Source organism: Chionomys nivalis, chromosome 4 (assembly GCF_950005125.1).
Source record: "Chionomys nivalis chromosome 4, mChiNiv1.1, whole genome shotgun sequence".
In the NCBI taxonomy this organism is placed as follows: domain Eukaryota; kingdom Metazoa; phylum Chordata; class Mammalia; order Rodentia; family Cricetidae; genus Chionomys; species Chionomys nivalis.
This window is the reverse complement of record NC_080089.1, coordinates 64,944,306-64,968,300: the sequence shown is the minus strand read 5'-3', so window position 1 is coordinate 64,968,300 and position 23,995 is coordinate 64,944,306. Positions and strand designations below refer to the sequence as shown.

The 23,995-nt window shown below is 46.0% G+C and overlaps 2 protein-coding genes across 5 annotated transcripts in view; one reads left to right on the top strand and one right to left on the bottom strand.

The window, feature by feature from the left end:
- Znf609 (zinc finger protein 609) overlaps positions 1 to 8,624 on the top strand; it is a 147,452-nt gene extending 138,828 nt beyond the window's left edge. The window contains exons 7-10 of one of the 4 annotated variants that reach the window (XM_057768589.1): positions 2,444 to 2,619; positions 3,002 to 3,083; positions 3,839 to 3,917; positions 4,359 to 8,624. In XM_057768589.1, coding sequence (XP_057624572.1) covers positions 2,444 to 2,619; positions 3,002 to 3,083; positions 3,839 to 3,912 — 332 coding nt within the window. In that variant the 3' untranslated portion in view covers positions 3,913 to 3,917; positions 4,359 to 8,624. Of the gene's footprint in view, positions 1 to 2,443; positions 2,620 to 2,866; positions 3,084 to 3,838; positions 3,918 to 4,358 lie in introns of all 4 variants that reach the window. The other 3 variants (XM_057768588.1, XM_057768591.1, XM_057768590.1) reach the window with 3 other exon arrangements.
- A 1,085-nt stretch (positions 8,625 to 9,709) lies between these two features.
- On the bottom strand, positions 9,710 to 23,409 carry Oaz2 (ornithine decarboxylase antizyme 2). Its single transcript, XM_057768592.1, is given in 6 exon segments — positions 9,710 to 10,919; positions 11,128 to 11,213; positions 12,019 to 12,194; positions 13,420 to 13,500; positions 13,502 to 13,577; positions 23,203 to 23,409. Coding segments are annotated over 6 exon segments (570 nt in total). The 5' UTR covers positions 23,223 to 23,409; the 3' UTR covers positions 9,710 to 10,788.
- Positions 23,410 to 23,995: the final 586 nt, after the last annotated feature.

Sequence of the window (23,995 nt, the reverse complement as noted above, 5' to 3'; positions counted from 1 at the left end):
TGCATGTGTGTAAAGGTCAGAGGTCAATATCACTTTCTTCAATTGCTCTCAAACTTAGTTTTTGAAACAAGGACCTCTCATTGAACCTGGAACTTCCTGATTATGGTAGACTGACTTGCCAGTGAGCCCCAGGGATTCTCCTGTGTACCTTCACAGGGTTACAGTTATAGGTACATGTGCCTGGTTTTTATGTAGGTCCTAGTGATCTGAAGTTTGGTCCTCAAACTGAACTATTGGAAGCACTTCAGACTGACTGAACTGTCTCCTCTAACCCCAGTTGTTTTATTTTTGTTTGTTTGTTTGTTTTGATGTTTATTTCACGTGTGTCCCCTGCCCACACCATTAATCTGTGAAGGTCAGAACAGCTTGCCAGAGGCAGTTCTTTCCTTCTACTGCGTTGGTGTCAAGGACCAGATTTAGGTTGTCAGCTTTGGTAGCAGGTGCCTTTACCTACTGAGCCCTCTGTGGGTCTTGTTTTGTTTTTTAAAGATTTAAAAAAAAAATTTGTGTATGAATGTTTGCCTGCCACATACATGCCTGATACTCAAGAAGGCCAGAAAAGCTGCTATGTCCCCTGGAACAAGGGTTACAAACAGCTGTGAGCTGCCATGTGGGTGCTAGAAATGAAACCTGTGTCTTTTGCAATAACAGAAAATATTCTTAACGACTGATCCATCTCTCCAGCCCCCCTTTGTTTTTTAGGACAGTCTGGCCACGTAACCCAGACTGATCTTGAACTCACCTTCCTGCCTTAGCCTTCTCAGTGCTAGAAGTTTCACATTGCTTATTTGTGAAAGGACTTTGCTGTGTACTCTGAACTAGAATTTACTGTGTAGTGCAGGCTAGCTGCCTTAAAACAATCCTCTTACCTTTGCCTCCTAAGTACTGGGAGTAGAGTACTTGGCTCATGTTACCTTTTTGTATTGGTTTCTTTTATTTATTTTTTCAGGGAAGAGTGCAAATGTGTGGATCTATGATAGTGCAGATGTGTGTGTGTATGTGCAATACGTGCATGTAAGCAGTGTCAGCAGACACCAGAAGATGAGTTACAGACAGCCACCTGATGTGGGTGCTGGGATCTGAACCCAAGCCCTCTGGCAGAATGAATGTTCTTAACCACTGAGCCACCTCTCCAGCACCACCACTACTACCACCACCCCTTTTTGTTTTGTTTTGTGTTTTGTTCTTCAAGACAGGGTCAGTCTTTGTAGCATTGACTATCTTGGAACTCACTCTATAGACCAGGCTGGTATTGAACTCACAGAGATCTGTCTGCCTCTGATCAAGAGTGCTGAATTAAAACCATGCATCACCACACCTGGCCTAAAGAAAAAGGAGGTCTGAGTTCAAGGCCAGCCTGGTCTACAAGAGCTAGTTACAGGGCAGGCTCCAGAGAAACCTTGTCTAGAAAAATAAAAATAAAAAAGAAGAAGAAGGGAGCTGGAGAGATGGTTCAGAGGTTAAGAGCATTGCCTGCTCTTCCAAAGGTCCTGAGTTCAATTCCCAGCAACCACATGGTGGCTCACAACCATCTGTAATGGGGGTCTAGTGCCCTCTACTGGCCTGCAGACATACACACAGACAGAATATTGTATACATGATAAATAAATATTTAAAAAAAAAAGAAGAAGAAGCACTATGTAACCCTGACTGGCTTGGAACTTTATATAGACCAGACTGGCTTCATCACATAGCTCTACCTGCCTCTGCCCTCATGTGTGATGGGATCAAACTTAGTTCATCAGGCCTGGCTACAAGTGTTTTTACCCATTGAGCCATCACAGTGGCCCTTGTTTTGTTTTTGGAGGGGGACAGGATCTTATGTAGTCTAGGCTGGCATTTAACTCACAGTTAACTCTGCCCCAACCACCACACTATTGGGATTACAGATGTGTGCTGATATATTCATTTTGATGATAAAGAAACTTCCACTCGTCCGGCGATGGTGGCACACACCTTTAATCCTAGCACTCCGGAGGCAGAGGCAGGTGGATCTCTGTGAGTTCGAGACAGAGCAAGTTCCAGGACAGGCTCCAAAGCCACAGAGAAACCCTGTCTCGAAAAACCAAAAAAAAAAAAAAAAAAAAAAAAAAACTTGACACTCAGACTGTCACTTTATTCAAGGTTATCCAGCCGGAGACTGTCTGACTTTAAATCCTTTGATCTTTCCACTTTATCATATGACTCTGAGATGATGTCAGCAGCCCTAGGAGATCTGAGAAGTCAGCTGTGGGAAACTGAGTACCATATTCTTTATCCTTTTGCCTGTTCTTCCTATAGAGTTTGTTAATGAAGGAAGAAGCCAAGCGTGTCATCCCAGAGATGCTGTGGTAGAAAGTGTCTCAGATGATGCCTAGGAGAGTGACGCCACCTGACCACACTTACCAGAGCAGTTTCTTCTGCCATCCTCATCTCTTTGACTGCTTGATTTCTCCTTCCCCAGGTTCCTATTTGCCTTCCAGCTACTCTTTCTCCCCCTATGGCAGCAAGGTCTCAGGTGGCGAGGATGCTGACAAGGCACGTGCCAGCCCCAACGTGAGCTGTAAAGCCAGCTCAGAGTCCAAAGCCCTGGATATCTTGCAACAACATGCCAGTCACTACAAAAGCAAGTCTCCCACGGTAAGTGGGGCATGCAGCCCAGGTCCTTGTCCAAAGAGCAAGAAATCAAGATCCACAGCATGGGAGAAGTGGGCAGGTTCAGGTTCTAACCAAGGTGCAGCTTGGCTGTCTTGACATTGGCCCCATGGGAGCACCCCCTTTATTTGTTACCCTGCGTTTTTAAGAGTCATAATGTAGGGCCCTGGTTAGATCACTAGTGTCTATATATCTCATTATAGTACCTTTATGTGTCTCCTTTCCTTTCCAGATAAGTGATAAAAATTCTCAGGAGAGAGATCGGGGAGGCTGTGGGGTAGTTGGGGGTGGTGGCAGCTGTAGCAGTGTTGGGGGAACAGGAGGTGGTGACAGGAGTGTCGACCGGCCCCGCACTTCCCCTTCCCAGCGCCTGATGTCCACACACCACCACCACCATCACTTGGGCTACTCCTTGCTCCCAGCACAGTACAACCTACCCTATGCTGCAGGTAAGGCTCTTGTCCTCATCACCTCTAGTTTTGTTTCCGTTTCAGTAGTAGTCCCTTAGCAAGGCCCCTTCCCTCCAAAAGTTGTTTTTTTTTTCTCCCTTCAAACTTACATTTTGAGATGATTCCTACCACTTGGGAGGAGCAGGAGCATAAAAATAAATTCAAGGAGGCTGAGGTGACTTAGTAAAAGCACTTGCCTTTCAAGTGTGGGGACCTGAAGTCAGTCTTCAAAACCCATATAAAAAAAAAAAAAAAAAAAAAAAACAAATGCGGTGGTGTGTGCTTGTAACTACAATGCTGAGAGGTGGGAGGAAAACCAGGCAGATCCCTGAAGCTTGCTGTCCAGCTAGCGCTAGCGTAGCTACTTGGCAATGTTCCAGGGCAGTGAAAGACCTTGTGTCGGACGGTGGATGGCGCATGAGGAATGATACCCAAGGTTGTCCTATGACCTCCACACACATGTTCAACACACATCCTCTCCCTCTTTCTCCCTCCCTCTCCTTCTCCCCCTCTCTATCCCCCCCCCCTTCCACTCCTGAAGAGAAACAAGCAGTAGAAAGGCAAATCACCCTCTCTGCCTCACCCACTACATCTGGCCAAGTGTCGGGTTTCAGGTTGGTTTTCTGTCAGCATCACAAAAATTCACTGGTGCTAGGGGAACCTAAGGCAAAATTCCTCCCTATATCCAGCCAGCTGGTGAAGTGTGAAGGGCGATTTCCTGAGTGCTACATTAAGTATGTTCTCTGCTTGCCCAGGGCTTTCTTCTACAGCCATTGTTGCCAGCCAGCAAGGCTCAACTCCCTCACTCTACCCACCCCCCAGGAGGTGAGAATGGTAAGTAGCTTTTGTTAATTTGGGGTAACAGATAAATAGGGTATAGCTATCTGGATCACAGAATCCCTGTAGTTCCCAGCTGTGGGGTAATTGTGTGAGGTTGGTAGTCTGGAAAAGGGGGCCTGTTGGCCAAACCTGTTGCACTGAGGGCCTGTGGAGGTACCAGCATTAGCTGGCTTTTCCTGCAGTTCTTTTTCTTGGGTTTTTTTGTTTGTTTGTTTTTGCTTTATTTATTTATTGTTGGGGGTGGTGCATATGTGCAGAGGTCAAAGAACTTATAGGGAGTTCTCTAACTAGATGGATGATGGAATTCAACTGTGTCTCGGCAGCAAGCATCCTACTCACCAAACCGGCTCACCAGCCTCAGCCCATTTTCTTAGAGTGCCATCTTGTGGGTGTGACACCGGCAGGCCACAGTGATCTGTCATGTTTCCTTTGCAGAACACCAAGTGCCCAGATGAAGTCAGCTTCGTGGGCCAAACTGGCTCATTAGAGGTGGTGCTGGAGGTGCCATTTTACCATCAGTTACACGGTGTTGATCATCCTGTTTGCCATTCCTACCGTGACTGAAGGCCTCACCTCCCCAACCCTTCCTCTTCCTCAGGAGCTGAAGAACTGGTACTTTGCAAAAATATTTATTCTCTCAGCCACAGCTATGACTGTTGTGGCATCTGTGGAGATGAAGGCATAGGAGCAACCGAGGGAACACAGCCTCATCCCAGAGAAGTTACTGCTCTGTTAACCTAGCCCCTAGTCTACTGCCAGAGCAGTACCTTAAAGCATACCTGGGAGGGACCCCAAGCACGGGGTAAGGTCTGAAGACAGCACAGCAGCCATACCCCTTCTCACTGTCATTACCACCGTCAACAAGATTCCACATCTCTTCAGTGGTTTGGACCCTGGGAACTGGCAGCACGTGGAGAAATTAGAATCTCAGGAAGAAGTTGGGGGCTGTTTTCCCTGTAATTGTGAAGACAAGGTCTTCAAGCATGGAGACATCCCTCTAATGTGAGCACAGATAAACGCTCAGAGCCTAACCTGTAAAGGGAGAGTAAGGCATTGTCCCACCAGAGCCTTGTGCTCCTGTTAGGAAGAAGGTAGTGGTTCTAGCACCAGCACAGGGTTCCCTGGGGATACTGGGAGGAGCTGGAGCTGTGAAATTGAACCTGCTTCCTCACCAAAATTCCTGCTGCTTTTCATCTCTCAACTCCTTGCCCTTTCTCTTTCTTTTTAACCCCTTGGTGCCTTTCCCAGGGGGGGAAATCCCCATACTGACCTCACCTCTTCTACTGCTTGGCTTTTACAACTCAGGCAGAATAGACTTCCTCCCAGCACGGGTAACCTTGGAGTCTGCCACATCACTTTAGGGCACGAACTGTAGGCAGGCTGTAAGAACACTCAGCAGTTCTTGGAGACATTCAGTCATCTGTCTTTCTCATTTAGGGTCACAATTGTATACAGCCCAGTTCCTCTGTCTACAAGTACATGATTGTGTAGTTCACTCTGTAACTCCATGTGTGCCAATATGAGGCATGTGTTTGTAACACGTTTTTGTTTTAGGGGCCACTGGCCAAGGGCAGTGATTTGCTCCTTAGACCCTGAAATAGCATATTGAAGCATTATACACCCAAGCCAGAGTGGATTCGATGGATGAGGCTTTGTGGTGCAGACATTTCTCTGTTCTCCTGAGCTGCAAAGTTGTGTGCTGGGAAAGTGATAACAGCTTTATTAGAGTCACTTCTTCCCAAGATGTAGGATGTATTTTAGCTCTCTGCTATTGCAGAGTATCATCCCCTTGTACCCTCCCCTTCTGTCTTTACCCTCTGGACTGCAAGAGAGAGAAAAATCCACAAATACCAGCCTTGGCTAACAGCTTGTGACAAGAATGACAGTTTGAAAGCAGGAAGGTAGATGGCTCTGACTTCTTTGGGAGAATGAGGTGGTGGGAGACAGTAAGCACAAAGCCCAGGACTAGGTGGTTCCCAAGGACCCATGAGCCCTCCCTGTACATAGACAAGCTTAGGCTTGTTAGTACCTCTGACCTACAAACCTTTCCTGTTTACAGGTCTTTATTTTTGTTTAAGTTGGGTTCTGGGCACTTGAAAAATCCTTTTGTTTTAGACCTGTTGAGAGGACCCCAAGCAGCCCCTTCCCTTGCCATCATTGTTCCCTGTGCCACATGCTGTGGCATCCTACCTAACCCATTACCCTTACTAAGAGGGTGACTGACTTTCAGCCTGATTATGCCTCCTCCAGAACTCCAGTAAGTAGAGCCAGGTGCCCATCTGGTCCTGTTTGTTTTTTAAATATTGTTGTGTGTTTTGTGTGTATCTGTGGCACTGGCCTGCGATGTTCTTTGTACATATTGTAAAGAAACCATTGAAGCAGTTTTCTTTTTCATTGGGTAGGCATGGTCCATATTCCTACCTTTTCCACTTCATTTTATAACAGAGGAGGTATTTCTGTATTTGCAAGACAGCTTTACATTATGCAGAAGGGAACAGCTCGCTTGCTCGCACTCTCTCTCTCTCTTCCCTTCCCCCCTTGAAAAGTCAGCTCTTTGATCCCTCTACCCAAGTGCCCCTTAAAGACCAGGCACTGCCCTGAAATGAGATTAGCAGTAGAAAGATGGCACTGTCTGATCCTCCTGGTCTCTAGTCTGAGTCCAGTTTTCTCCCTGTGGAGATCTGACTATTGATGAGAGATTGGGTGTCCACCTCACACTCCACAGGGGGAAGGAACTACCTGTGACACCTAGTCAGAGAGACAAGATCTCGTCCATGCTGCCAAGCCTCTCACTGAGCCACCCCTGCCTGTGTTCTTGGTATTAAATAATCTCTGATACTCATGTGGATAAGCTACGAGAAGTAGGGGCCTCACCCCAAAGAGGGCAGCCATAGTTGGACCGGTGCTGTCTAGGATTCATGTCTGCTTCCTCCTCATTTATGGTGTGCCAGTTCCCTTCAGCTCTTCCCTGTAGTGTACATGTGGTCTCCGCTTAGCCTACTCTCTCCACATGCCTCAAGGTCAAAGAAACACATGCAGAAGGGTAAGAGGGTACCCTCTGAAATGATCATTTTATGCATCTCCAGGCTCCAAGATGGGGGGAGGGCTTAGTTTAAGGGAGCTAGGAGTTAAAACTGCAGAAGGGCTAGAGAATTGGATATAGGTTTGAGGCCTCCTCGTCACTTACTACCACATATACACTATCACTATCCCATTGTGTACTGATGCTCCCCCACCCAAGATTCAGCTGGGCAGCTAGCTGGCCCCTAATTCTGGGCCTTTGTCATTTATTACTAGGGCATCCTAGGAAACTTTGCAGTGATTCCCTACCATGGCCCTCCCAGGCCTTGTCCTCAGCCCCTCCTGCCCCAGCCCACCTGCTTGCCTTGGTGCTCAGCCCTCCCACTGGGAGCAGGTTGGGGCAAGCTGGAGGCCCGGGCTGGAGGGGCAGTGTTGCTGTTCATAGCTTTTGTTCCATTGGCGTTGCTCTGTTGGATTTAATTTCAGTCTTCCTGATTCCTCCCTTCTGTAAAGTGTACATTACCAAGTTCCTTGTTTTTTATATATATATATAAATATATATATATATACAAACTGTACTCTTTTTGCCTTTGTACATTCAGGCAAGAAGAGAAAATAAATCTTTTTAAGAGACAATCACAAATCTGTGAGGGCTGCTGGTTATTTCTCCTGGAGTTTGCTGCTGAGCTGCTGCCTCCTCCCCTAGCTGTCCTGTTCCCTCAGCTTCCCTCTCTCTAGCCCTGCTCCATGTGCACCCTCAGCTTTACCTTCCCTGGCTGACAGCAAGCTGTTGAGTCCAGTGTGCAGACTACCTTTCCCTGCCCAGCATTTTTTTCTGCCTTGGCCACTGGCTGATCCTGTATGCTGGCCTCTTCTTTTTACCCTTGGATCCCATTCACCAAAGTGGCTTTGGACCCTTGGGTACTCTGGGACCTGCCTCTCAGAGACCCTGGCTTTGGACATTCATTCATCTATGAAACTATGCAGCTGGGAACTCTCTGCCTGAGATTTTGCACTACTTAAACCTGCCTGGGAGTTAGAATGGAAGGTTTTTAGGAACAAATGGGAAAATCACCCCCAGCACTCCACCCCACAAACCCCCCACCCATCCTAGCCTCTGAAGTCTGCTGGTCCGTGAATTACTCCTGGACTCCTGTGCTTTACCCTATGAGATCAAGGGCTAAGGATTTATTGATAAGAGCTTTTGATGAGACTCTCAGAGTGGTATCTTCTGAAACAGCCCAGCCAAAACATGTTCAGCCTTTCTCTTTTCCTTACCTTTCTCCTTTCCCCTTTTGTCTCTACTTCCTTTTCTTAATTGGCTTTGGAATTGAAGTATATTTTTAAATTATTTGTTGTATTTATTGAATAAAGTTTTTAATGTCCCTGTTCTTACATTTAGACTAAAGTTTGCCTTTCACATATCTCCCCCTCTCCTATGCTCCTCTTCACCACCCCCAAATTTTCTACCTTCTAAGTTGCTTTTACAAATGAAGTGCAGCGGCCTGCTTCCTATGATTAATGTACTGTATTGGTGGTCTTCAACAGCCCAGTTTTGTATATGTGTGACAGGGAGCTCTCTGGGTAGGCATATAGTTTCCAGGTCAGCACATTTACTTGGCTATAAACAGGAAAACAACATACAGCAGCAGAATGCTTTGCAAGGTTGATCTGAAAAGTAAAGGACTGAGTCTTGTTACTTTGTTACCCCTGTTTATTTGAAAATGGATTTCTCAGATTTTACATTTGAATCTTGACCTCCCTTACTGCCTTTAGGCTACCTCTAGGAGTCATCTGTCTGATGGAGGGTATTTTCAAGCCAATTCTCACTTAAGCCCACTTTGAAGGAATAGCATGTGCAAGTGGAGCCCAAGTTTAGTGACTTGGCTAAATAAAACACAGGTAAGCTCCATGAAAAACAAGCCTATGAAGAAACTAAGGGTCAACTATAGGGCAGTTGCAAATCCATAGGAAGGAGAACATTGTCTTGAGGGAAAGGGATATAACATGCATGCTGAGTGTCCATGAGAAATCTGAGAAGTGAGGTGATGGGAGTGCTTAGCTCCCAGGCCCACTGAGGGATGGATGCTAGTGGTCAAAAGGGACCAGAAGGTATGCCTTATAACACAGGGCTCAGCTGGTGGTGGTGCACGCCTTTAATCCCAGCACTTGGGAGGCAGACGCAGGTGGATCTCTGTGAGTTCGAGGCCAGCCTGATCCACAGAGCTAGTTCCAGGGCAGCTAGGACTGTTACACAGAGAAACCCTGTCTCAAAAAAAAAAAAAAAACCAAACAAACAAAAAACAAACCAACAACAACAAAAAACCACTGGACTCCAAAAGGAGGAAACTAAAAAGGAAAAGAATGTGCTGTTTCTTTAGAGCCACTGCAAAGGCTGAGGCAGGACGATAAGCCCACAAGTTAAGGCCAGAACTATAGTAACCTTGAATCAAAAAAAGAGAAAAAAAAGGCTTCAGGGATAAAGTGTTAGGCCATACCATAAAAAACTAAAACCTAGTTTTATACCCCAGCCTTCTATTAACAACTGGAATTCTCGGTTAGCTGCTGCCACACAGTAAAGTGTTAATGTACCTCTCTCCAAGGGCACTTAGTGTGTCCCTAGCAACCCCACATTTCAGTGTCAACACAGCACCAGAGACCAGCAGCCCTTTCCCTGGGAAGTATATACCACATTTGTATTATGTTAAGCTCTAGCAGTGGTAGGGAAGTTAGTCCTGGTACAAGAATAAAGAATAGACCAACCACAACTTTAAATCAGTTTTATTGACACAGTAACACAACACACTTGCCTCCCTGACACCCCCACACCCAATGTAGATCTCTCTCTCTCTCTTCTTTTCCCTTTAGAACAAGCTGTTTAGTGAAAGCAGTAAAGGGCAGGCCACTTCTACAGTCCAGCCTACACCCCTAGGCCCTGTAGAGCGGGCACTGCTCGGAACCTGTTGGGGAGGCAGTCCATACTATGCTTGGCCAGCCAGAGGCATCCAGTCCCTAAGAATAGACTTCTCCCACAAATCCTAAGCCCTGAGTTTTCTAGGCTTCCTCTCTGCTCTTGCTAGGAAAGAGATCTTGGGGCCTGGACCACAGAGGCAAGAACTCCGGGGGTAACTTGAGATGTCGTTTGGCTAGTTTCTTAAGGCCCAGGCACCCCAAAAAAAGCCTTAGTGGTGGGGGGTGAGTTTCAATGCCCCTATTTAAAATGCACTGGTAACATTAAACAGATTAAGCCAGCTTAACCAAATGCCAGAATAACACTAAGCTGTAAAGAAAGCAAGGTCAGACCTGCTTATACCAGGCCAGACACAAAATGCCAAGAAGCCCAAGGTGGAGTGTCAAAAACAACCCGAGGACACTGCCCAGGAGCTAAAAAGCCTATACTCAGGAGCCCCTGGGTAACAGGAAGCAAAGAAAGAAAATACCTAAATCTTAAAAACCAAAAAAAGAAAGCCCAACTGCAAGGAAACCCAAGCCTGACAGTGCTGCCCTCCAGCCCCTGCCCCTGGACCAGGCAGTCTCCCCCTCCAGTCAATTTTCTCCCCTAGGCTAGATGGAGCACATCACAGCGCAGTTTAAAAAGCTTCTAATGCCAGTTCATAAACATCTTCATTTACTATTGGTGATTACATGTGAATAATATGCTTATACTGTTCTTTATGGAAAACAATTTCAACGAGTCAACTCCGAGAACACAATGGGCAACCCTCAACCTGAGCCCCTCAATGTCCTTCCTTAGACAGCCAGAAACACTCTCATCTGTCCCAGGGCTGCCTAACTTCCCCTCTTCCCCCACTGTGGCTCTTGGGCAAAGCATCCTCTATGACCATTAGTCCTCATCAGACAAGTTCTGGTCCAGGGGGTAAACCATGAACATCACATCTGGCCGAGAGGGGACACAGGGATGACCTGGACGTACAATCTCAAAGCCCAAGAAGCTGAATGTCTTCAGGAGTGGAGCTGCAGCAAAGGAAGCACAGAAGGGACTCTTATGAGGCTCAAATCCAGGGAAGATCCCAAAGATGGAACAAAGTACTAAGTCCTTAAGTACTTCCCTGTGGCCACAACTCCCACTTTGTAAGGCAAGCATGCATAGTGCACAGCCCTCTGCTTCCACCCCAGGCCCCACTAGCTGGGCTGTGAGTCTCAAACGGTTTTGACTGCTCACCTCTGTCTTCCCGGCCCTTCCTGAAGCAGATGAAGACGTAGTTCACTTTCATCTTCTCCTCAGCAAACTCTAGCAGTGCTAACAATCTGCAGAAACAAAGAGCACTGCTCAGGCCCACTGCCACCTCCCCAGACCTCCACACCACCCACAAAAGGGCCTTTGGAGTCTAAGAGCCAGCAAAGTTAATACAGAATCTCCAGGTAAAGGTTCCCATTTGAAGACCCCAACCTAGAGCCATATATTAAGAGAAAAATAAGTCGCAGATGGAACTGGGGGTGTCTCTCTATCCTTAACTGAGTTCTTCACTTGAAAGTAACACTGTCTTAACCAGTGCAGGACAGTGTGGGGCCTTCAACAGAACCCAGTTCACTGTGGGTATTACAATGGGTCCAGGTGTGGTGGCTAACTCCTTTGCTGCTAGCACTCCAGAGGCAGAGGCAAGTGGATCTCTGTGAATTTGAGGCCAGTATGATCTACATACATAGTTCCAGGGCAGCAGGGCCCCAGCAGTGAAAACCTATGTCAAAAGAAAAACTGGGGTCAGTCAAGAGAATTGTCCTGGGACTGGTTTTTACAGATAGGCTACTTAAAGAACAATGTTCAGTCCAATGAAATCCCATTCTACCTGTATTCCCTGGCCTTTGAAACTGCACCTCTGTATGGTAGATCAAGGGAAACTGACATTTACTGATTAACTGGTGAGTGATGGGTTAATATGTAAACAATTCCCTTTAATTATAACCTAGAGCAGGCCTGATTTACTGGCTAAAAATAACCTATAACCTATAACAATGCATTATCTACCTGGAACATCTAGAGCTAAGGGAAAAGGTATAGACTCCCCTATAAAGCTGCTATCCCCAATAACTATTCTCTTCATTGTCTCCTTACCCTTCTTTGCTCCCATCAGCTAATAATCCATCTGGGATTTCTATAAACAAGCTCTGGCTGGACAGGACTGCATCCCAGGAAGAGACCTTCACCTCGGTGACCTCATACTGGAAATGGACGATGTGAGGTTTCCCATCGTTCACAGGGAGGTCCTGGGTTACAGTGAGCTTCTCGTCCTGAAAAGGAAAGTTAGGGCAGAGGACAGGATAATTAGTACAAGCTACATCCTATGCTCCCTAAACCAGAGGTGCTGGCATCCCTTGAACCATTCTTGGGATAGCATGGCTCATGAGCATTTTAGAAATGCAAACCTCTCAGTTAGCCAACTGCAACCATTTCTATGAATGGCTGCTATTGGTAAAAGCAGCACTTGGAGCCAGGCGGTGGTGGCGCACGCCTTTAATCCCAGCACTCAGGAGGCAGAGGCAGGCGGATCTCTGTGAGTTTGTGCCCAATCCGGTCTACAAGAGCTAATCCAGAGCAGGCACCAAAGCTACAGAGAATCCCTGTCTCAAAAATAAATAAATAAGTAAATAAGTAAATAAATAAATAAATAAATAAATGCAAAATAAAATAAAAAGCAGCACTTGGTTGGGAAAAGCAATCTTTACTAAGAACCAACCAAGTGCTGAGCACTGTGCAAAGTACTATTCATGTATTAGTATCTCCACTTTAAATATGGTAACACAGCAAGAGCACTTTAGTAACTGGCCCCGTTGAGATTAAAACCCAGGTCTCCTTGACCTGAAAGCCTGTCAGGGCTTTCCCTCTCTAAGAGAAAACATCAAAAACAAATGCAGTTCCAGCATTGCTGCACTGTGGACTGAGGCAGGAGGATTATAAGTTAAAGACCAGCCTGGAATACACAAGGTCTTTCTATTAGTTTTGTTTTTGAGACAGGATTTCACTCTATAGCCCTGGCTGGCCTGGAATGCCTACAGAGCCACCTGCCTTTGCTCCTGAGTGTTGAAATTAAAAGCGTATGCTACCATTTGTGGTCTAAGACCTTGCCTTTGATAAAAAATTTATATGAATAGCTACACATGGCAGTACACACCTGTAATCCCAGCACTCAAGAGTTAAAAGTCAAGTTTTTGCACACAGAACTCAGATGTCCTGTTAACTTTCCATTCCCAGTCTAAGAAAGAAGCTGGACCAAGTCCTGACCTTCAGTCAACAGCAGATTAAAAGACAACGAATAGTACTGATGTTCTCTCTAGGATTCCAGAAAAGGCAAACAGCAGCTTCAGTTGAAAAAGGTTATCAGTTCCTGTTTTTTCCCCTCAGTCACCCTACTACCTCTGCCTAAGAGAAAACTAAGGAAAAATTGCAACATTTGAGCAGCTGCTCAGTGGGATCTACGAGGCTTCACCCAAGCGTCTATACCAAAATCCTCCTTACCTTATATATTAGAGCTGAGAGAGAAGGATCCCTGCCGCCCCCTCGCCCACCGGGGATCTTCGACAGTGGGTGAGGGGCATCAGGAGCACCACAGAGGCCCTGGAACAATGTGCCTGCAGCACTGGAGCTGGGGACAGTTACTCAAAGGCAAAATACTACTGCAAGAGACAGAAGGTCAGAAAGTAAACACCAAGACATTTATAAAATCCACACCCCTTCAGCCCTCCCTCTGCCTAAGCAAGTATTCTAAGGCTACACCACTGCCCAAATTCTTTCTACTTGAGCTTCCAGAAATGCTACTTTTTTGAGTCAAGATTTATAAAGAATCCCAGAAGGCAACGGGAGTCCCTGCTGGATGTTCTGACACAGAAGTCTAGCCTCATGCCTACCCACCAGTCTCTTTCCTTAACCATCATCTGTGCCTTAGTCACCTATATGGCACAATCACTAAGCTTCAGAAGGAGTGACAACAGGGCTGGGAAACTACCAAGGCCACTCACTTTTCCATCCTCCACCTCTAAAACAGAACTGCAATTAAAAAAAAAAAAGTCGGGCGATGGTGGTGCACGCCTTTAATCACAGCACTCGGGAGGCAGAGGCAGGCAGATCTCTTGTGAGTTCGAGACCAGCCTGGTCTACAGAGCTAGTTCCGGGACAGGCTCCAAAGCCACAGAGAAACCCTGTCTCAAAAAAAAACAAAAACAAAACAAAAAAAACCCTCCAAATTGTTCTACAGTTATGCTCCAGAGTATCATGATAGAGCCCATCCCTGATCTGCCACCAAATTCTGGGCCTTCCACTTTCTCAGGCCCATTGACCAGAGCATGAGAGCATGGGTAATGTTGACACTGTCGAAACAGGCACAATTACAAGAAAAGGGGTATCTCCTGCGCTCTAAATAATTGAATTGCCAAGGCTCAAATGGCTTACGCATGTTTAGTAAACGATGTCCAGGCCCTGTTTCTACCACCTGTATCTGGCAGCCACTTTTCATCTTCGGGTGGATGCAAAGGGGCTCCAGATCTGCTCTACTGCCCTCTCTGGTTCTGATTTAATGGCAGGGAAAGAGGAAAACAGTGCATCATGGCTCAGCAACAGGCCTGTCCTATAGCCACAACACACTACCACAGGGGAACCAGAAGCATGAGCAGGAAGTGCTACAGCCAGCACGGACAATTGCAGCTCTCTACTCAACTGTGGGTTTTTGTTTTTTTGAGACAGGGTTCTCTGTGTATCTCTGGCTGTCCTGGAACTCACTTTATAGACCAGGCAGGCCTCAAAATCTTAAGAGATCCGCCTGCCTCTGCCTCCTGAGTGCTGGAATCAAAAGCGTGTACCACCACCACCTAACTACAGAACTGTTTTTTAGCGATATGCTGGCAACTTGAACAAGCCAAGTGTAGTTTATCTGCACTACAGAAATCAACATATGCTGGATGGAAATTGGGGCTTTCTTCCGCCCAGAAATGGTATGGACATACTGGCTGGAGTTCATTCAAATGAAAATTAACAAAACTGAACATCTAGTCACTTAACCACTAACTGACCTGGATCAGCATTCCAGTTCAGACAAGAAGTGCAAGCCCATTATGGCTCAGCTCTAAGGGGTTCCAACTGGGGGTCTAAAAGTATCCATGAATGTTTGAGAAATGTAGCTTCTGGGGTGCAGTTCACTCCTGCAGGTGGTTACCTACATCCACCTCCTGACTCCTGGAAATCATCAGGGAATACTTCAACTCTTAGCCTTTCCAACAGCTACTGTATAAAGGAGCTATTTTCTACTTTATACAAGGTTATAATAACTCCCCCTTCTAAAGTAGTTAAGTAGCACAGTAGCATCGTCCAGGCAACCAACAACAACAAAATGCAGGTCCCATAGAAAGACAAACCTCATCTGAGAGGCTTCCCTTCTCAACTCTTAGTTGAGGTTCTTCTGTAGGGTACCAGAAGACTGGGCCACTGGAAAAGCTAGCTGACTGGCTGGCTAGCCTGCAGTGATTGGCAGAGCTACCCCTGAGACGGAGCAAATCAAATACCCTGTGTGACAGGTAAGAAGGTATCTTGTATACTAGAATTGCTTGGGTTCACAAAACAACTAGATCACCAAGGCCCTTGTAATTCTAGAATTCTGCTGCCATACTTCTGCTTGTAAGGGATTATTCCATTTTACATGACTTGAACTGAATTTAAGCCCTACATTCCAACCAGCATCCTGACTCTTACCTAATTCACACTCAAAAATGGCAGAAACCAGAGGCCACCCCATAAAGGATCACACACAATACGTGGGGGAGGAGAGACAGTCCTTTTGTTGTCCTAGAAATAACCTCTGGAGCCTGCCTCTTTCCTACACTAATCCATAAACCTGTGATACTTTGGTTTCCTTACATCTCCATGTAAATGCAGTTAAATTCACACCTTGGTAACAGATCACTCCCCTCCACACACAAGTTTATCACATATAAACTCTGCTATTCCTCTGTAAAAAGCCTGCAGAAGGCATGTGTGTGTACACAGGGATCCAGGTTCAGTTCCCTAAGAGAAACAACTGAGTATACATGAGTTCATGTGAAGATAAAAAATTATCTTCCCTCTCCATAATGCATTGATTACTCAAAGTGAATGGCAGATTACTATACTCTTAAAATAGTTGTCATTTCTGAAGGGAAGGAATGAAAGATGAACACAGTAATTATTGGAACATGAAACTACCCAGCAACAATCTTCTCTTCTGATACTGACTTTAATGTTCAAACAATATACCAAAATCAGCCACCAGTCCCATTATTAATGGAATTTAAAAGAATTTGAATTTTCTTTTGATTTTCAAAACAAGGTTTCTCTGTGTAGCCCTAGCTGTCCTGAAACTCACTCTGTAGACTAGGCTGGCCTTGAACTCACAGAGATCGGCCTGCCTCTGCCCTCCAAAGGTATGTGCCACTACCATCCAGAAAATGTAGTTTGTTTTTTTTTATTTTTTTCTTTTTTAATTATTTTTATTTTATGTGAATTGGTGTTTTGCCTGCCTGTGTCTGTGTGAGAGTGTCAGATCTTGAGTTACAGACAGCTGTGGCCTTGCCATGTGGCTGCTGGAAATTGAACCCGGGTCCTCTGGAAGAGCAGTCAATGCTCTCAACCTCTGAGCCATCTCTCCAGCCCAAAAATGTGGTTTTCTAAAGACAAGTCTTTGACACAAGATACAAAAGTTTTGCATATTCTATTTGTTTTCAGTTTTTGCCAGGACTTCCACAGGTCTTAGTTACTCCACTAGGGGGCAGAAATGGCTCAATCCTGTCCAAAAAAAAAAAAAGATTTAAATTTAAATTCATTCTTGCAAGAGATGAGAGATGGCTCAACAAGTAAAGACTGGCCATTAAGCCTGATGACTCTGATCTCATATGGAAAAATGAACAAGGCTCTGACCTCCATACACTATTCACATGCACACATAATAGATGAATGAACTTAAGTATTTTTAAAGAAGTTTAAGGCCAGAGGCTGAAAAGATTTAAGTCAAATGTATTATACTGTACCCAGTAGGCCCACTCTTGTTTTACAGAAGAGAAAATAGACTATACTGAAAATGAAGGTGTTAGGTATGCACATCCAAGGCAGCTCATAAGACACGGTGCTTAGGACTGCTACTGTGCCTGTTCCTCCGTTTTTAAAGGACCTGCTGTCCTGAAAACAAACCTCAGATCATCCAGTACCATCCATATACAGTTCACTTACTGTCCATAATTCAGGAAGCTAAGTGTGAGTGCCTGCCTAGGAAGAACAGGGCCCTGGGTTCAATTCTCCAGCAATCAATGATCTATGAATGTTGTCTGCAATGTCCTTAGCAAGCCATGATTCATATGACTACCAACAGGCAGTGTATGTAGCAGATGTATACCTGAGAAATGTTGATGCTAAATCAAATTTCTATCATTTACCAGATTTTTAGATCTTGATGGCATTTACTAATTAAAAGAATTAACCTTATTTTTTTTCCTGTGTATGTGCCTTGAAAGAGGGTCTCATTTAGCCTTTCCTGACTCAAACTCACTATGAACAGGAGGATGACCTTGAACTTCTGATCCTTCTGCCTCTACCTCCCAAGTGCTGAAATTACAGGCATGTCCCACTACACCAGAGCTATCCTTAAATATAATGACAAAGGACTTCTAGGGCTGGAGATGTGCCTCAGTCCCAGTACCACAAGGAAAAGGAAAAACTCAACAAGTGACTCACATTTATAGTCCCAGGTCTCTGGAGGCTGAAGCAGGAAACTGTGATGAATTCAATGCTAGCCCAAGCTACAGTGATTTAAGGGGGTGGAGACCCTGTCTAAAAACAAAACAAAACAAAAAAAAACCTTCCAGCTGACTTTGTCAGCCCCCTCCGCTTTTTATTTTTAGTTTGCACAAAGCACAACCTATTCTAACAAATACTTGGAACTCAAATTCTCTGATAGTTTTTCACTCCAATCCAGTGGTATCCTCAACCCATTCATCCCAACTGCATGTCAGAGAGGATCAGCTGAGCCTTGGTAGTATCAAAAATCATTCCCAGTATTCTGTATTCATTCCCTCCACTTCTCCTGACCCATTCATGTCTCAGGCCCTACTTCACACAACACCCAGGCTGTTTGTACCCTAAGACTTGGAATATCTCTGATGAGTAATCCTTATGTAAACCAAGACTAATCCAGAGCTACAAGCAACTTAGCAAAAAGGACATAAAAATAAATATAGGAAGTGTCAGCCACCTTCAATCTGTGGTGACCATAAAGGCTGATTCCCAACTGTCAATTCCTTTCTGTATCAGAGAGATGCTGTGATTGGTGCCAGGCATAAGTCACTTCACCAGGGCTGTCATATGTTCCAAAGGGAGCCTACTTAGCACGATTATAAGAAAATGACATCACCACTCTGAAAGCAAAATTGCTGAAAGCAAAATTGGATTTTGGTTGATTTTTCACAAGAAACATACATCAGATGGCAGCCAGAAAATCTGTAACCCTGATGTTTGCTAATCACACAGCTAAGGGTGGTACATCTGCCAATGGCAGACACCACCTATTGCCACCTGTGGGTGATGAATAGCTAAACAACTGTACTGTAAGATTTTTTACATTTTAAATTCTTCAGTATAGTTTATACTGATAGCTCTTCACACAGTCCAACCGCCCCTGAGGGCAGGATTACATCATTGTTTATGTAGTATCAAAGGCCCAGGAATTTTCTTTTTCTTTTTTTTTTTTTTGTTTTTGTTTTTGTTTTTTGTTTTTTGTTTTTCGAGACAGGGTTTCTCTGTGATTTTGGAGCTTGTCCTGGAACTAGCTCTTGTAGACCAGGCTGGTCTCGAACTCACAGAGATCCACCTGCCTCCGCCTCCCGAGTGCTGGGCCAGGAATTTTCTTAAAGCTTTTCTTATGCCAGGCATTTGCTGCTGCTAGCAGGAAACTATCTTGCTCAAATAACAAAATTCTCGTTCATCAACTGAGCCATTAATTACAGCCTACTCTATAACTTCCTTCCTGGCGTTTTTCATTGTTGTAGTTCGCAAAGTATTGATCATGTAGCCCTGGCAGGTCTTGAACTCACTATGTAGACCAGGCTGCCTTGAAACTCACAGAGAGATCTGTCTGGGATGCCTCCTGAGTGCTGGTATTAAAGGCGTATTTCCCCATGCCCAGCCCTTTCACTTTGAATAAGCCTTCCAAGTCATGGCATCAACCTGAATTACCATAGTACACCGGTTCAAAACAGAATGAATGGCTTTTTCCAGAAATGCTCATTTGTAGCATACCTTTGCCCTACTCTTCAGTCTCCTCTCATATATATGCACAGCTCTAGGGCTAAATTTGGATTTCTTGGCAGAATGGGGAATTGCTATTATTAGTCCCCATTGCATTCTAAAGCCTACACCCAATGTAGGGGTGTTTCTGACTATACTAGCTGTCTCTACTGCCCCACACTCAACAAGCAAAACTGCTGAGAAACGGGAACTAACAAAACCAAATTATTTGGGAAGAGACAGAAATCCTATTACAGAGGAAACCATCCAGTGAAGGGCTACTACTAGAAGGGCCCTCCCTACTCCCCCAAACCACCTATGGAACCTAATGTTTCTCCCTAAAGTCCATCACAGATTGGCTATAATATGGCTAACCAAGCCAGTGTTGACTGTATCTCACTGTATGTGTATGCCACACGGTCTCAAGCAGGCTCTGCACAGTGTCTGCAGCCCCTACAAATCAGGCAGAGAAAGGTCACAAAATTTGATTTCCTCTTCAACTTAAACCAATTGTTCAAAACATATAATAAAGGGGTCTTGTACTTGCTCTTCTGCCCTCCCCCACCATCAGGAATTCTGACATGTTGGAGATATTAATCTGAATGCTAGAAAGGAAGAATTTGTTTTCAAAACACTGCCAGCTCTTCTGCAACAATTTCTTCCAGGAAAGTAGGCCTCCCTCTCCTGAATTTTTCACTGAGGCCAGGGAAGTTGGAAAGCCCATCCCCCACCCAATGGGAACCAAACTCTCAGCCAGCTCTCTTCACTGCACATTCAAAACACCAACACTGCCTGGGAAGAACATCCGGCCCTTATCAGAACCCCCCAGTTAGGACTCCCAACTGGATTCCTTTCTGAAAACTACCGGCCAGCAGAAGAGGCTAGGAAGCACACTATGGAAACAAGATTACCATAAAGCAAAGAAACCAGACACCCTGTACACCCCACCCCACCCCCAGGCCAAAGGAGATGAGCCTGATCCAAGGACCAGTGCTTGCCCAGGCCATGGCAGGCCAGCTGACTCCTCCCTCCACCTGCCTCACATAGCCAAGCCCCTCAAATTACCAACCAACACACTAAAACAAAGGCCCTGAAGACAAGTGAGCCTGTTTTGCCACTTGGGCAGCTGGCAAGAACCTTAAGCTAACTCAACCCCTTTCTTTTTACACATAAGAACACTGGCTAAGTGAGGCACAACTGGAACTCAGATAGCTAAGCCTCAGTTAGTGAAGGCCCCAACTTAAGTGTTGGTCTCAATTACTCAAGCTGCAAGACTTGAATCTTAGACCCAATCGGTCCAAAGGACTCCTGAGAATGACTGCTGAAATGGCCCACTTCCAACCCCCAGAGAAAAACCCACCTCACATACCCTCCAACCTTGTCCTCCATCCTCAGCATATATATTTCCAGACCACAACAGCACCTTTTGCATCCTGAATCATCCAAGTATACATACACCCACCTCCGCCTCCTGAGCTGTGAAGGGCTGGGTTAATGAAAATGGAATCAAAGAATGGAATGTAGTGGGGGACCTATATGCAAAGCCTCTGAAAAGGAAAATGAAAAGGCAGGATCAGACTGTAGGAAAGAGGGTTTGGTTAAGTTGGCTATAATGGCTCAAATACAACCATAACAAGCCAGGAAATAAGGAATAAGTTCCCTCCTATATGGAGAGAAGAAATGAGGATAGGAGACTAGACAAGAGTTTGAGAATTGGGAAAAGAAAATGGCTAAAAATAAAAATGGAGCAATAAAGGTATGATGTAAAACGAGTTTCTTTCTTTTTTGAAAGACAGGGTTTCTCTTTGTAGCCCTGACTGTCCTGGAACTCACTATAGACCAGGCTGGTCTCAAACTCAGAGATCCACCTGCCTCTGCTTCCTGAGTGTCACCACCACCACTGGCTCAGAGTTTTAACAGGAAGACTAAGAAATCTCTAAAGATCTGAAGTCCTTGTAAGTAGAGGACGGGACACTGCAGAAATATAAGAAAGGCTAAGCAAGGGTGAAAGCGACAGTATTTTTCAACCCAGGCTCCACATGAGAATTAACTGGAGCTTTAATAATGCACACTAGGCTCTACCCTAGGCCAAAGGGCATGATGCATGAAGGGGTGAACAGGTAACTGGCATTTATTTATTTGTTTATTTTTAATGTGCAACTAGGTTTAAGGAAATAAAATGTGAGGGGAAAGGCTAGAGGAAAAAAGATAGCATTGCTCAACAAGTAGAAAAGGGAAAGTCACAAGATCATTTCAGGTTCCCAGGCAGTAATGGCACATGCCTTTAATCCCAGTACTCAGGAGGGGGATCTCTGGGAGTTTGAGGCCAGTCTGGTCTACAGATCCGAGTTCCAGGACTGGCTCCATAGCTACTGAGAAACCCTGTCTCGAACCCCCTCCCTGCCAAAAAACCATCATTTGGGGTAAGAGGAGTTCAGGCTTTGACAGGAACTATGGGTGGCAGCCCTGTGTGGAGAACAGCAACAATGAAGATGATACTTGTAATAGAAGTCCTGTCTGGTGTTGGAGAGAGCGTGGCAGTTTAAGGACTGGATCTGCTTGCTGAAGGTCAGAGGCCATAAAAGTCCAATATGAGGACAGAAGATTCGGTATGTGGACTCAATGACTTTCAAAAGAGTTCTGAAGGGGTCAGCAACAAGCCCTCTGGAGGAAGAGGATGTGACAAATCAGGTCTGAACTGCTAAGGGAAGCCACCCTAATACTAGTGGGGTTAAACATCTCGACGAGTTGGAAAATAATGAAATATTTTGGAGAAGATAATCTGAGGCAGAAATATGGGATGTCTGGGGGAAGTGGAAAAGAGCAAGGGAAATGGAGGGATGGGTTCTACCTACTTTGGTCGAAAGGGTAGAGGATGAAAGTTAAAGGATCCACTCCAGCCGGGCGGTGGTGATTGCACACCTTTAATCCCAGAACTCCAGCACTAGGGAGGCAGAGGCAGGCAGATCTCTGTGTGTTCAAGGCCAGCCTGGGTTACCAGAGCTAGTTCCAGGGCAAGCTCCAAAACTACAGAGAAACACTGTCTCGAAAAACCAAAACCAAAAAACAAAACGGATCCACTCCATTTCCAAAGGATATGCATGCAGCCCCTTTCTTGAAACCATGGGGGAGACTGGGACTGGGCCTTTAAGTAGGTAAAGACCCAGAGTCATGTTCTGAAGGCACTGGAGAGAAATTTAAAGATCTTCCCAGCAAAGGGGACAGGCTAAGTTGTGTGATGTAAGGATTTTAAAGATGGGGGTTAAGATGCCAAGGTAAGATGAGTTCCAAGTAAGACTTTATGATGTTTGAAGGGTTGGCGTATGTAAGAAGAATGTTGGGGACATTATAAGGAAACAGGATGGAGGGCAGGAATGGAGGCATAGTGTTTGATAAATAAAAGGAATGGGGTTCCCAGACAGGAAAATGGGGCCTAACTGAAGGATGGGGAAGGAAAGTGGGACCAAGGGGTGACTGGGCATCCAAAGAAGGGTGGGAACAGGGGTAAGAGGTCGAGTTGATAACTGCAGGACACAGCTTGCCTTTGGGGAGAGGCAAGCAGGGAGAGAGGAGTCTGGCTGGGGTGCAGTTTTCACTAAAGAACGGATTAAAAGCGATTAAGTGACTTGTGGAGGAGTAAGAAAGATTTAGGGAAGGTAAGAACCAATTCGGCGAATATGTGGGAGAAAGCCCAGTATGGGGCAGTTCCGCTGGATTTAAGAAAAAGGAGCTACTGACTGACTGGGTCCAGGTTTGTTGGGGGGAGGGCTTTGGGCGAGAAGGAAGCCCGGATGAGGGGGATGGGCAGGGCTGGAGGAAGGGGGCTAAAGGACGGAAGGAGGCCCAATTTCAGGGCTGGGGCCGGGTGGCAGAGGTGGTGAAGGAGCCAGAGGGAGCGGATGGAGGCCCCTGGGGGCCGGGGACTAGCAGCTGGAAGGGGGAGAAGGAGGCCTCTGGAGCTGCGGAGAGGGTGGGGGCGGGGAGCCTGCGCCGGGCCGTTACCTGTCCTGGGTGTTTATCATCCTCGGTGGCTCTGCTCAGGGTGGGAGGAGGCGGCGCGGGGAGTGGGTAGGTGGACGAGTGAGTGGGTGTGGGGTCGCGCGCGCGTGGGCCGGTCTCTGCTGGCTAAGTCCCTGTCAGGCCGCGGGCCGAGAGCCCTCCTCTTGCCTCAGCGAGCGCCTGCCTCCAACTGACCCTCCCCGGCCGCCGCCGCGCAACCGCCCCGCCCCCGAGTGCCTCATCTGCATAACCCCACCCCAGTGCCGCTTGGTGTCCTGGGAAACTGGGGCCCACAACAAAGGGCAGAGCGCCGCCCCGCCTAGGCGCAGGCGTACCAGGCAGGCTAACGTCTTGGGAAGAAGGGCGGGAGTCAAGGCGAGGGAGTGGAGAGGGGTCTGGAGCCTGGAGCTCACGTTCAGCCGCGCAGGGTCAGTCTTCGTTTCTGCTTTTTGTTTGCTTTTTGATAGTTTCTTGTAGCTCAGGCTAGCCTCAAACTCACGGGAGGATGACCTTGAGTCCTTGACCCTCTTGCCTTCACTAACCTTCCACCAGGTGCTGGGATTTACAGGTGCGCCCCACCATACTGGGCACTGGATGCTTTTGTGTGACAAAACCAGACCGTACTATTTGTAAACTCGGAGAGTGTATTTCCTCCAACAAAACAAAATCTGAAATCTAAGAATACTACTCATGTATTAACACCATTTCCAGTAGGAATCTAATCCCCTAGACCTTTTCCTTCAATTCATAATGCAAATTAATCTGTCAAATAACTTCAAGCACCTTTAGGGCCCCA